At 40.3% G+C, this 14,588-nt stretch overlaps 1 protein-coding gene across 4 annotated transcripts in view; it reads right to left on the bottom strand.

Annotated features, from left to right (window-relative positions):
• Positions 1-14,588, bottom strand: part of LOC111155077 (NIMA related kinase 10) — a 215,373-nt gene that overhangs the window by 145,831 nt on the left and 54,954 nt on the right. For all 4 annotated transcript variants that reach the window (XM_022515118.1, XM_022515115.1, XM_022515116.1 and 1 more), the window contains 8 exons: positions 12,750-12,974; positions 9,109-9,248; positions 7,643-7,704; positions 5,800-5,877; positions 3,472-3,536; positions 1,996-2,098; positions 1,773-1,901; positions 1,110-1,247 (listed from right to left, as the gene is read on the bottom strand). In XM_022515118.1, coding sequence (XP_022370826.1) covers positions 1,110-1,247; positions 1,773-1,901; positions 1,996-2,098; positions 3,472-3,536; positions 5,800-5,877; positions 7,643-7,704; positions 9,109-9,248; positions 12,750-12,974 — 940 coding nt within the window. The remainder of the gene's footprint in view (positions 1-1,109; positions 1,248-1,772; positions 1,902-1,995; positions 2,099-3,471; positions 3,537-5,799; positions 5,878-7,642; positions 7,705-9,108; positions 9,249-12,749; positions 12,975-14,588) is intronic.

The following is a 14,588-nucleotide window of genomic DNA, read 5'->3' as shown; positions in this document are numbered from 1 at the left end:
ACTTTCTTTTCTTAGGAAGTGTGCTAAAACAAGGTCTACCTCATCAACTATCAAGTGGCCAGCAGATTTGAAACAATACGGGACCAGATATGCAACAGAATCATATTCTAAGCCGAGCTCACTGGTCAGGACCACATCGAGATCAGGGTTCAAATGAAAATACTTGATCAGCCTGAAGCAAAGGCCATGCTCTATCCTTGTGCTACAATGAAACAGCGCACTGCTGAAGATCAGAGTATCCCACGCAGGAGCACACACTAACTTCTTCAGGTCCACTCTTTTAGTATATATGAAAGTCAACTATAAAATAAGCTGTTAATGATAGTATGTACTGCAATTTATGAATTGGGCTAGAACTATGTATTTCGATGAATAAAGATCGTCATATTTATTTGGTGATCTTTATGTCCCAGCACAGACGCAAATTTAACTGGTGGAAAACAGAGCAGGGAAGCTGGTCGCTCTCCACAGGAGTTACAAATGAACAGTATCCATAATGAATGTATAAATAAGGAAAACTGAAAAAGAAACCCATGTGTTCTTGAATCACAAAATCCGATCTCACTTCTCTTCTGACATGTTTATTCTTTCTCCCCAAACAAACCTTCATAATGATAGTTAATTGAGTTGTTACATTATGTCTGAATATTCCACTCATGCCAATAAATAATAACCCATCTTGAAAATCTACTTTTAGATTTAATAAGCTGTATTTGGGGAATGTTAACAGCTTGGTTTCACTTGACAAAAGTCAGGGGACTCTTAGTCATAAGCTTATGCATGTAACTAAGTAACCAAATATTCCACAATATAATGAGAAGGAAATGGAGATGCTCACAATGAAAAAAGAAGGATGTTTCATATATGTGGCACTCTGCTGTAAACCCAATCATTCTGCAACCCAAGCACAGATACCAACTCCAGAAAGTCTTTCTATGGTTCAATGTCAAGCCTAAAGAAAAATAACTAAAATATTACCACCTCAATATCAATTATTGTAAGTAGAACCAGTTCTTAAACAGCATGGACGAGAATAGCACAAGAACTCTACTTTCTTTCAATGACACTCAGTTAAGGAACATATCCTCATAAACAAGAAAAACGTTTACCTGCTCTTTAATTATTGTTAATTCAGAAACAATATTCTTTACACTGCTGTCTCGGTCTTTTTTATCCTTTCCAAATGCTGGGTTATGTAAATTGACTTCTTTCATTGCTAAAAGATTTTGGCCACTACGCTTTCTAACCTAAAAGAAGACCAGAAAATAAAATAAAAAGAATAAATAATAACAATGGGGTGGGGGGAGAAAGAAGGAAAAAGAGATTGATTAATAAGTCACATGATTAAAACAAGTAATCTAAACAATCTACATAAGTAACAGAATTTTTAAAATTCTGTCTATACACTAAGCTCAGCTTAAAAAACTTGTATCTCCTGGATCAGTCTGCACTATTCAGTAGGTTTTCCTGGGTAAATATTGAAAACTCTGGTATGAATTTAGAGGAAGTCTCGTGCACTGGGACAAGCCATTTTGACTATTTTTTTGTGAGACATTAGCAAGGACTTTTGTCTTCAAAGATCAGTGACCAATTTCTAGAGCTGAGAGCTGAAATAACATTAGTACAGCTATTTGATGGGCAAAAACAACCATTCTAATTTGTATCTGTTTTTCATTAACGAGGGTTCTAATCCAGTTGCATGGGTGTGTGTAAGTGGGATGTCTGGCTTGCTTCGGAATGTCAGAAATATTGTTCCCCAAGGGCAAAGTCACCTTGTAGACACAGCCAAAAGCTCCACTTCCAAGATGATCCAAAATCGCATAGTTGCCTATATATTTCGAAGGAGCTTTATTCTGATTAATGCTTTCAAGATTTTCAGCGATTTGCTTCAGTTCATCCTCCTAAAAGAAAAAATAAAAAGGAAATGGGCACTATGATAATTTTCATTCTTGACCACATACGAGCCTGACCAAATATTTAAAACTCAGGACTTACCACTAACAAATTCAACTTTGATACCAATTCTTCATAAGCACTGATATCACGAACATAATGTCCTATATCGATGAAGATCTCAAACAAGTCAGTGGGGAAAAGTCTACAAGGAAAACATACACACAGACATTTCATGTAGGGCTTGGTAACTGTTGCTCATTCTTTCCCTTTGGGACCTAGCTTACTCACAGATTAATTACATTAAACAAACTTAACTTCCTTAGGTTGTCAACAAAGTGGGGGCAAATAGCATTCACCAGCTTATCTCACAAAAATGAACTAGAACTATTGTTCTTAAGGGATAATGAAAAGCAACCAGAGAGGAAAATTTCTAGAGATGTGGGGTACAACATTGTGCTTACAGTTAGTAATACTGTGCCCTACACTTAGAAATTTGGTAAGAGGGCAGATTTCATGTTATGATACAAATTATACAAAAAACTTGTTTGTAAGATATTTGGAGGTACAGGCCTTAAACACTTTGGAAAGGAATGTTTGTGGGGTGTTTATGGAGAGCTGAACACTTTCATAAATGCCATTTGATTCAGTCCTCATATTAACCCTAGGAGGTAAATACTAACCCCATTCTTAAATGTTTTATGAAAATAAAAGAAAAATACAGGTAAATGAAAAAAAAAAAACGGAGAGATTTATGAATCATTTGCAGGGTACTGGTTTTAAGGACTTAGTAAAATCACTAAGTCCATAAAAATGGTTGGTTTAGGGCCTTGAAGTAAAAGGTTATAGTAACTTTACTTCTTTTTCTTCCCTCAAATTCAAGCATCATTTGTAAATAAGGTAGCAACATAAAATGCACCAGTGCTTCTGAACAAAACACATTATGTTAACTCAAGTTCTTATTTCTATCCACATTATCAAAAGATTTCTAGTAAGAACTTGGGCCTATGATTTTGGCCACCCTGGCCAAGCCAGGGGCATGCAGACCACACATGTAGGTAACTACTGTTTGTTTCCCAAGGGGCTGATTTTCCTGTCACGCTCACTAGCACAGCCTCCTGACCCAAGAACACCTAGCCTCCTCCCCTTCAAATGAGCTCCTGCCTTATGAAGGATACCCTGACATATGCTTCTTTTCCATTGATTCACAGGAAATGCATAGACCAACTTTGGAATTTCTAAATGCGTAAGAACAAGCACATATTTTGATGCCATCCATTTAAAATGTTAATGTCCAAGAAAAAAATTGAAAAGGAAAACTAAAAACCGTAGCAGTCACAATAATTAAGAATTATACTGATAGAGAGATTTATTCCCTTTCTTCAACATTTAGTTCACTTTCAGGGTTAAGATATCACTAGGGTAAGTCAGTGTTATTATGTGCAGATTCTAAGAAATCTGAAAACACATGCTTTGCTTACTGCTTCATTCTTCTCTTACTGTTTACATCTAAATCAGGTATGTGAAAACTGTGCACTCTCATGATCACTGGTCACTTAAATTTCTCTAAGCTCATACCTTTTAAAGAGTGGTCTGTTTCTTTCCATACTGAAGAGAAACCTCAAGGCTCTGAATGCATAACACTGGAAAATAAAAGGGTGTGTGATTCTCTAATGGTAGCTCAGCAAACTAAAACATCCCCAGTATAAAATTATCAAGAAGTAAAGAGTAAAGTTACTTTATTGTGAGTGGCTGGGCTCCGTGGGAGTCAAAGCTTAGGACTAAAACCAAAAACCATCAATACCTGGGGTAGGTCTCATATTTTTATTTTTATTTTTTTTTTTTTTTTTTTTTTTTAAAGTTTTTTTTTTTTTATTTGACAGAGAGAGATCACAAGCAGGCAGAGAGGCAGGCAGAGAGAGAGGCAGAGAGAGAGGAGGAAGCAGGCTCCCCGCTGAGCAGAAAGCCCGATGCGGGGCTCGATCCCAGGACTCCGAGATCATGACCCGAGCCGAAGGCAGCGGCTTAACCCACTGAGCCACCCAGGCGCCCCAGGTCTCATATTTTTAAAAAGTGTTTATATTGTAGAATGCTCGGATGTTAGCCTTGTTCCACTCAGTACTTGTCATTAATTCCTTTCTAGAAAGAACAAAATGAACACAGAGACCAGAAATAAAATTCCTACTCTGAGAAAACCAAACGTGCAGAGATTTTCAGGAGCTCAAGGTTTATTTTCTTTCTAGCCTGCTATGTATGCCTCAATATTTATATGGCTTCTATGAGAAAATAAACACTTGAAATGATGACATATAAAAATAGCCACAGGCACATTGGACTCAAACTTGACAAATTGGTCTCTTGAGTAAAGAGTCTTAGGCGTTCCCCAAATAGAACAATCTACAGTAACTCCCGAGAACACTCAGAAAGAGGCCTGTGAGACTTGACTGAAGAAAAATAAATGTCTAAACGTCTGACGGTTTGCAGTGCCAAGAGAAAAAAACAGAGAGCCCCCGGCCTGCAGTTGGGCCTGGACACAGGCCACCATGGGGGTGATCGGGGTCTGCTGAACTTGGATCTGGAATCATTCCATAAAATTAGTGGTCTGAATACAGAAGGTCCCAAATAAAATTGCCCAGAGAAGCAGGCAGCTGACACAATGCCATGACGGAGCCTGGGGGAGGGTGGCGGAGGCAGTGAGAAAGTACAGGACGCAAATACTCCTCGAAAACCACTTTTCTTTTTCTTTCTTTCTTTCTTTCCTAAGGATTTTATTTATTTATTTGACACAGAGATATAGAGAGCGCAAGTAAGCAGAGCAGCAGGCAGAGGGAGAGAGAGAGAGAAGTAGGCTCTCAGCTGAGCAGGGAGCCTGATGCAGGGCTCGATCCCAGGACCCTGGAATCATGACCTGAGCTGAAGGCCGTCACTTAACCGACTGAGCCACCCAGGAGCCCCCTCAAAAACCATTCCAATGTGAATTTTTAGGAAGCAGCAACAGGCTTGACAAAATGCATCTGCATGGTGGATTTGCCTCTTTTTTCCAGCATCCTATCACGCACCTGTGGCACAAAAGAAATGAAGTCCCACCCCTGTATGTTCTTATGAGTAGCTCTTGAAAACCTCTGCCTTGCAGTCCACAGATACCACCAGAACCTCTCTGCTCATTTTCATTCTCGCTCTGGGTGACAGCCCTTCAATCAGGTTGGAGGTAAACATGGATTCTTACTTCCTCTTCCTAATGACTTGGGGGGGAACGAGTGGCAAATACTGCTAAGGCTTACTTTTAATCTGATTTTATCTTTCCAGTATCTTCGGGGACACTGGCCCCTTGATGCACACTCTTCAAAACAGCACACAGGTGCAGTAACAGGCACCCCTCTTACCTGTGAGGCCTCACCTTTCTCCCCTGACCACAACCCCAGCCCCACTGGGCAGCCTAAGCACACCCTAAGCTCCCTGGCTCTCCCACCTTGTACAAGTGTTCTCCCTGTGCGGAATGCCCTTCCACCCTTTAAGCAGATGCCACGGCTGCCCCAGGCATACCCCTTCATCGACTTGGCAAGTCCCTTCATCTACCCAGATCCATTTTACAGGCTTTCCTTGTAAAGATGAAATGTTACCAACTGTGGTCAGTACTTAAAGATGGAATATAATTTTCCTCTTACAGTTTTCCGATATATAAGCATTGTTTTGGAAAAAAAAAAAAAAGAACTTACTGATCAGCAAAGAAATACATAAATAAAATCATCTGATCGCCCCACCCAGAGAAACCACTATTAAGCCCTTTGTGTTGTTTTAACAGCATTTGTTTTCAAGCCAGCCTCCTGCACCTGATATTTTTCCCTCCCAGTCACTACAGAGAATTTCAGTAACTCAATACTGAAGAACAATGGACATGCTTATTACCTGTAATAGATTCATTTTTGCTGCATTCTTTTGTTTGTTTGGTAAAATTAGCTTTGCTATTGTATATACACCATTTTCCTGGAAGAATAAAGAACCCGTGTTATCTATGACCAGCGGCAATGCCATAGAGACACAGAAGCACAAAGAGGCAACTACACAACCTCAAAAATTAATGTTAGAGAAGAAATATTCATAGAATTTTAGTACTTTGTATAAATTTACAAGAGAACAGTAAATATATCAATGTAATACTTTTAAGCACCAAAAACTACAACCACAATCTAAAATTTCAACCATCTTTAAAGAGGATAAATCATAAAGCATATCAGTTTAAAGTCATTTAAATACTTGAAAAACAAAGAGTAAGGAATAAAAAGGGACTGAGTAAAGGGATCCAAATATCTTTATACTTCACATTTTAATTGTCTAACTATGAAATATAATTTCTCCCCTTACAGTTTGGTAAGAACTATACACATAAATTATTATAGAAAAGAACATAGAATAAATAAATAAGAGTAATAGATTTAAAAAAATGAAAGTGATCCATGAAAAGTACAGAAAGTTATCCTTCTAGACTTACTCTAATATATACACAGAATGAACAAAAAGTGCTAACTTATTGCTACTTTTCTATTATCTATTAAATACTGGATTTGCTGAACTCTATTATACATGGGCTTTTATATTAAAATCGTGCAGAGATTTACCTCCCTTTCTGCACTTCGTCTTTATAGCTATTCTGTGAGTCAGTCTATAACTTTCCTGCTTTATCTATGACAAAACCAAATCTTAGAGAGACTAAGTCATTTTTCCAAAGGCTGAACCACCAAGAAATGACAGTAGGAACTGAACCTCAACATGGCCAAGTCCAAACATCCTGCTCCACCACTAACCCCTGATGTGCTGAGATTGCCCTCGAGCCTCTAATCATCAGTGATCTGATCTCTTATGATTTTATGTATTTGTGTATTTTGAAGTTGAAGTTGGATATATTGTATGCTACTTCCATATACTGCTGTATATGTGGTGGACTGATTAACAAACTATGCTTTGTGAAGCTGGTTTCTTGGCAATATATATGTTGTTGGTGTGGTGTTTTAGTCACCTCTAGCTAAATAACCTGATATGCTCTTAATTCAAATGACTACTAACTTCAACTCATGGTATCCTATATGTCCAGAATTAAAGCAATTCAAAATTTGTTTTAAAAAGAGATAAAATGAAAAACTGCACATAATATAGGGAAGAAACACCATAGATTAACCACAGGGCAGGTCTCTCTAAGCCAAGTGAGGTAAAGGAAGGACAAGACTATAAAATAGAATTCTAGGAATACCTGGCTGGCTCAGTCGGTACAGCATGTGACTCCTAATCTTGGGGGTTTGAGTTTGAGCCCCGTGTTGGGTGTAGAGATTACTTAAAAATAAAATGTTAAAAAGAAGTTTAAAAAGTTAGGGATGCCTGGATGGCTCAGATGGCTAAGCATCTGCCTTTGGCTCAGGTCCTGATCCCAGAGTTCTGGGATCAAGTCCCACATCAGGCTCCTTTCACGGTAGGGGAGCCTGTTTCTCCCCCGTCTTCTCTACATGCAGTTCCCCCTGCTTGTGCACTCTCTCTCTGACCAAAAAAATAAAATCTTAATTTAAAAAAAGTTTAAAAAATTAAAAAATAAAAAAGAATATAAAATGGAATTCTAGAACTTAAATAAGACCTATTAAACATCTTAAAACCACAGCATGGGATCCTACAAGCTACATTCTGGGATATAGAGTTTGCCCGAGGCAGGGTCTGTGAGCGCAGACGTGAACTGCAGCCAGAGCCCAGAGAGCCGCGTTCTCACCTGGACCACCTGGTGGGCATTGGTGTCGTTGAGCACCAGCTCGGTGAGGGCGGCACAGCAGGCTGGAAGGAAAACCACCAAGTGATCGCATCTGTCATCACCAACTGCGCTGTACATGGTTCTGTCAATATTCTAGCTCCTCAGGGAATCCTGTGAGCAGAGTCACTCCTCCAAACACAGTACCCTTCCCTGTGACATAGCTCTGGGGGGAGGGAAACTGACTTGCAGTGGTGCCTGCCTCTGCTCGTCATGTAATTCGTGCGCATCTACACCTGTCAGCAGCATTTTATTGAGCACTTACTGTGTACAGGGAGGCAGCATCATCATAAATAATCCCCAGTGACCAGCAGGTGCCTGGCACTCAGCAGGTCCTCGGTAAATACATCCACAATGGTTGGATACATGAGTACTTCAAATACATGATCCAAATTATCCCTTGTAATCAGAGGATGTACCATGACTATCAGCATTACTGATGAGAAGACTGAGGTTCACAGAGACTGACAGACAAGAACAGAACTTACTAAGGGAAAGAGGCCAGAAGTCTAATTGCATCTGCCCGATGTTAAATCCCACCCCTAGAGCACCACCCTCCCTGCCCGCTCACGGCCACAGCAGCAGCCTCCCATGACATTCTGTACCGAGCTGCTTCTTGTCCAGCCAGAAATGTGCTGGATCTTATGGCACAGAGCACCTGTAAAGGGTGCTACCATTTTATGGGGCCCTCGTGCTGGCCCTGCACTGTGCCTTGGGCATTACATATATCCTCATATACTTCTACCAGCCTGCCCTCCTGCTGCTGCACACTCCCACCAGTGCCTCTCTGACCCCTCCACTGGCTGCTAAAGGGCGCCCAGCACGGTCAGCAGCACCAAAGCACCACTTGTCCCAAACGCCAGGTGCCCTTGTGTGAACCTTGTTCGGGGTTGTGCCAAACTGCCAAAAGTGTGGGCATACATCCCTGCTCCTGCTTTTGTGCAGCAAGAGAGGCTCTGACCTCCCTTTAGGTGCTCACATGGAGTAATGAAGGCACCCCCTTGTTTCCAGGGGAATGGGTGTGTGGATTATAGAATCTCCCTGAAGGAAGGTGCCCTGAGATCTAGAAAATATAGGAACCATGATTCTGGCCACAAAGCAAGCTGAATTCTCCAATCCAGCTTTACCAATAAAAAGGCTACTATTCTGCTCTCTTCATGTCTGAACTACATGCTGATTTCTCAATGTGTTCAGAATGTGAAAGGGAGAGAAAAGTCTGTGGTATGACTAATCTGCAGGCCCAACACGAGTTCTGGAGGTTTTAGTCATCTACATGGATTTAACTTCACAGTTTTTAAACTTACAAATTGTGCCTACTTCCTATTACCATACATAACAGAATAATAAATTATTATCACCATCACAGAGCATAATAAAACAATATGCTAAACAGTATCAAATAGTAAAACATAATAATATGATATAAATACCTGCTTGAAGAGAAAAAGTATTTTCTTGTATTTCCCGAGGGCTTAAATCTTCTGACAAATGAAGCTGCTGGATTCTGCCCGCTGCATTTGCACTAGACAGGCTGCCAATGGAAGAACGATCGGAAACAAAATTTCTGTCTCTGAAAAAGAAAAGTGAATGTATAGTTTATCAATTTTCCCTCATGGTCAATGCTTTCTGGGTCCTGTTTAAGAAATGTCTGCCTCCCCCAGGCCGTGAAGTTTTCTCCTATGTTATCTTTATTGTTTCACCTTCCAATCCACCAAGAATGGGTTTCTGTGTGTGGTGTGAGGCAGGAGTCCCTTCTTTCCTTCCTTTTTTTCTTCCTCCCTCCCTTTCGTCCTTCCTTCCCTCCTGCTTTCTTTTATGGTTACTGAACTAACTCTAGCACTCTGTCAATTCTTCACAGCTTCACATGCCCACCTTGCTTTTTTGTTTTATGATTTCATTTTTAAGTAACATCTACACCCAGCATGGGTGGCTAGAACCGACAACCCTGAGATCAAGAGTTGCATGGTCTACTGACTGAGCCAGCTAGAAGAGCTCCCCGTTCCTCCCCCACCTCTGTTTTTGAACCCTATTCTCCTGCTATCAATTCACCTAACTAAATGTCAGTCTTCTTCATTCTGAGTTTTCTTTTTCCAAGCAATTCCAGTCTCTCCTTATTTTGGTAAAGATCTCTTCTTTTATATTTTTGAATTTTTAAAAAAAGATTTTATTGATTTATTTGAGAGAGAGAATGCACATGCATGCACATAAGTCAGGGGACAAGGAGCAGAAAGAGAGGGAGAAACAGACTCTCCACTGAGTGCGGAGCCAGATTTGGGGCTCCATGCAGTGCTCGATCCCAGGATGCTGAGGTCATGACCTGAGCTGAAGGGCAAATGAGCCACCCAGGCGTCCCATCTTTGAATTTTTTAATCATTTTGCTTTATTCTCTTACCTAGGATATCAGTTATCCACAGGTTGAAAACTCATCTTCTACAAGCCATATCCTTCATTTTCTAATTGTTCTCATTCGTCTTTTTTCTCCACATTATGTGCAATTTTTTCAAGTGTGCCCTTCCTTGTACTAATTCCAGTTTCTGTCTGGTACTCTGATGAATGTCTCAGTTCCATGGATTATTCACTCTTTGCCTTTTTTCCTAGCTCTGCAGTATCTCTCCTCCCCTTTTTATTATCCTAGCATCTCATCTTTAATCTCAGGTCATAAATGTCATGTTCTGTTTAATACCTTTGATAAAATAAAGCATATTTTTCTGTTTACTCAAGGTAACACCTTCCACAATAGCTTCTTCATGTCTTTTATCCATTTTGTTCCTTTTTGTTTAATGTGGCTACTATATTTTTTCATTTATTTATTTTTTATGGCAGCAGCTCTATCTTGATTTCTTTGTGCCTATGTATTGCATAGATGGATTCACCATGGCTTCATTCCCATATCATCTGGGCCCACTAGCGCCCTTCCTTCAGGTAGCATAATGAAAGTAATGGAGATAGGTCTAGGGATAGTCACAGCTTGTGATCTCATCTGTCAACCAAATTATGTTAAACTCAAATTTCAGAGAACACTCCCCCTCCTCGAGTCTATCGCCCCTCAGGAACTCTCTGGAGTTTAGGATTGTAGGTGAATGGGCATGAACAGGTTTCCTGGAAACTGCCTTGACAACTCATGACAACTCCTACTCATGCCAGCAGACAGCCTGGCAATCTCCACCCCTTGTACCAGCTCCAGGCAGCAGAGGGGCAGGTGCAAGCTCTGAAAGGATATTGCTTACCCAGCTGGGGTAATAAATTCTCCCGAAGCACTGAGACATATTTAACATACAATAAGTGTTGACATATATCATTTTCCCAGGAAAGAGTTTTCTAACACTGCAGCATAGAAATGGACTCGCCAACTGACTCTTTAGATATGAAAGAACTCATTTCTCCCAAGGATGGTTACATTTTGAGGAAAACTGGTGCCTTCTTGTATTAAACTTAATCTACATGGTAAAACAGTTTTATCTCTGAAGTACTGCTTAACGATCATAGAATTTGATTTTATCATCAAGAAAATAACTGCTCTCCAAATGGGCAATCTATAGCTGTTGGGATAGTTGTATCGACCACCCGTAATACCCACCACTACCATCAGCATCACCATCAGCATCCTACAGAAGCAAGCAAAAAAAATATAAAAACAAAAACAAAAACAAAAAACTTAGCTAAGTGTTCAAGGAGCTAGCTTATTATGCCACAGTACTAATGAAAGATTTGTAATTTGTACTATAAAGTATTTAACATTTTTACGTGATACTCATAAAAGCAAGTAGGAGCACCTGGGTGGCTCAGTCACATAAGCGTCTGCCTTTGGATCAGGTCATGGGCTCAGGGTCCTGGGATCAAGTCCTGCATTGAGCTCCCTGCTCACTGGGGAGTCTACTTCTCCCTCTCTCTGCAGCTCCCCCTGCTCGTGCTCTCTCTCTCAAATAAATAAATAAGTAAAAATAAAAATCTTAAAAAAAAAAGCAAATAGATTATCAATAGCTTATATTTTTTCCTTTGTTTTGGTAATGATAGGAATAATTAATAAAGCTATTGTCCATATCTTTATAGTCTGCTCTTACGCTTTGAAACATTCCCTCACAGAAAATGAAGTTGATAACATACAGTTCCATAATATACATAGAGGTAAAACAAGCACAAGGTCTGAATAACACTGATGTGATAATATCTGGTCATACTGAGAAAGATAAGTCACTCTGCTTTTATTAGAGAGCTTTATTTATGTACACACGTTACAAGGGTGATTCCTTTCAGGGAGACATATTCTTTTTCAACTTTGATTCAGTACCTGTAGGGTTGAATTATGCTTTATAATAATTTTAGGTACTATAACTTTCCCATTGATGGTACCAAAAGATATCATTATCCATGGCTTCAATATATCTAATACATATTTATTGAAACATACTTCAAGAAAGTTTCAATTTGAAACTATTTTAATAACCATTCCTTCTCCATACTCAAGGTTTTGAATGTTGTTAGCATTCTACTCTTAAAAGAGAGATGATAAAGTGTTAGCTCACCTTAAGAGCAACTGGACCAGGGTCAGTAGCATGGCAATCGTTTGATCAACAATATTTTCCCCCATTTTAACTATGGATTATACATCTGTTCTTTAATTACAGGTTTTGCTTTCTCTTTATAGATGAATGACATACAAAATGTCATGCAATGTAGACATTTTAGCAAAAAAGTAAATTTAAAGTAAAATTGCAAGTAAAATTATTATACTTGTTGGGATTACAATACGCATTGAGTGCGTCAAGAAAAAGGTGGTAAGCTAAATGTCTTCTTGTGGTTATTGGGTCTCGTTCAATTTACATTTGCAGACTGACGGCCTTCTCTAGTCCCAGCACTGTCATCGAGGCTGGTGATGCAAAGATAAATATTTCAGGGCTCCCAAGAAAATGCCCCTGATACTGATTTCAAGTATGTTTGTGACAAGTATAAGTGATTCTCCATAACATGAAGGACCAAAGAGCAGGAGGAAGCAAGCTGATCTGCCATCGTATGGCAGAGTCCCCAACCTTCAGTGACGAAGGCAAAGTCAGCCATAGCCCCCCTGACTCACCCTCGTAAAATATGAAGGAGCTGCTTGATGCCTCCCCAAATGCGAATTTCCACACTGGTCTCAGGGTCCTCACAAACCTGAACCAGAATCCAGACAACACTCCAGAGCAGCTTCAGGTGGTCAGAGTGGAGCAGACTCAGGAGGACAGGTATCCCCTCATAGAGCTTCACCTGCTCTTTCACTTGGGGTTCAGCACAAAGTAGGCGCAATAACTCCGCAGTTAGTCTGGAAGGGGATGGAGGGGAGGGGAGGATGAGAATCACAGCGCAGTGGTTACTGACTTTGCATTTGGACTAGAGCTATCATCACAGTGGTGCTCTAACATTTCCTAAGTCACGGATCAACATATGTTTTTGTAAAGGATTGGATCACAACAGAGTGTTTCAGGCTTTTCTAGCCATACAACTTCGGTCACAGCTACCCAACCCAGCCAGCACATGCAAAGGCAGCCATAAACAACACATAAAAACAAATGGGCATGGCTATGTTCCAATAAATCTTTATTTACAAAAACAGGCAGGGAGTCAAATTTAGCCTGCGGGACATAGTTTCCTGACCACTGTTCTAAGTCATAGCCTCCCTGTAAGCCCACTGGTCTGGCTAAAAACTGACTAACCAGCAAAAAGCTATCAAGTACATACAGTGGGACCGGCATTGTGCTCAAGACAAAAGAAATAAAGTTTTATCACAGTCTTCAGAAACTTACAATGTGGTTACAAAAACAGGACATTAAAACAAAATGCCAAAAACCACTATAATGCAAGGAGATTAAATGCAATGTGTCCAGTGAGTATCTGGACAGTAAAATAAAGATAATGATAGCATAGGACACATAATGTTCATCAGAGTTCTGAAACATTATGATGACGGAAATTTTCTAGAACCATCCTTAACCCTCGAGTCTCACACTTTAAACACTCTCCCTGGACAATGCCATCCATTCCCAAGACTTCAAACACCTCCTCTATCCCAGTACTGTGAGCTCAGCCCAGGCAGCACTCTCAGCCTCCAGAAGTTCTAGCCACACGGTAGTCCCAGGTACTCATCCCGCTGGGTCTCAACTCAAAGTCATTATTCTCCTCCCCAAACTGGCTCTTCCCCTTACATCCCCAGTGTTGATTCATGCCATCAGTCTTTTCAATTTTCCAAGCCAGAAGAAGGAACCATCCAAGACGCTTCCTTCTCCTTTCCCAATCCACTACTTCCAATCAAGACTGCCCCCTTTTTCCTAGGCAACTGCTGAGATTAATTCTCTTGCAAGTCATGCAGCTGTCTAACCCCACCGCTCCTCCCGTTCTTGTGATCCTTGATTGTGCTCAAGACAGAAGCCTCACTGTCACCTGCCTCTCAAATCTTCTCATGCCCACACTGCTCTACAGTTCCTTTCCCCTAAGCCAGTTTTCTATAGCTCCAATCCCTCCCAAACTTATGTGCTCTGACATTCAGAAAGTATATTCTTTGGCAAATAGTGTTCTTTATCTCCTTGATCTTTCCACACCAAACACCCCCTCCCTCGTTCTAAATGGAGCTCCTTGTGTGGCTATATTCCCCATGCTACATAGTCCACACACTGCTATCAGAGTAATCTCCCTGCAAAATAAATCTGATCATGCTTAAAATCTTTCTGTAAGTCCCCATAATGTGCTTGGGTAAAAAGCACACTCTTATTTGGCACAAAGAGCCCATTGTGACCTGGCTAAAAGCATCTTGTTGGAAATTGATGGGGTATTGTGCAGATCAAATGAACACACAGAAGTGCTTAGAGTGGGGCCTGCCATATAGAGAAAGCTAGACCAAAATTTGCTATATTTTTAACTTATCATTAACTGTCTAATCTAG

This window comes from Enhydra lutris, unplaced genomic scaffold, assembly GCF_002288905.1.
Source record: "Enhydra lutris kenyoni isolate GAN:26980312 unplaced genomic scaffold, ASM228890v2 scaffoldscaffold39, whole genome shotgun sequence".
In the NCBI taxonomy this organism is placed as follows: domain Eukaryota; kingdom Metazoa; phylum Chordata; class Mammalia; order Carnivora; family Mustelidae; genus Enhydra; species Enhydra lutris.
This window is presented reverse-complemented; position numbering and strand designations above follow the sequence as displayed.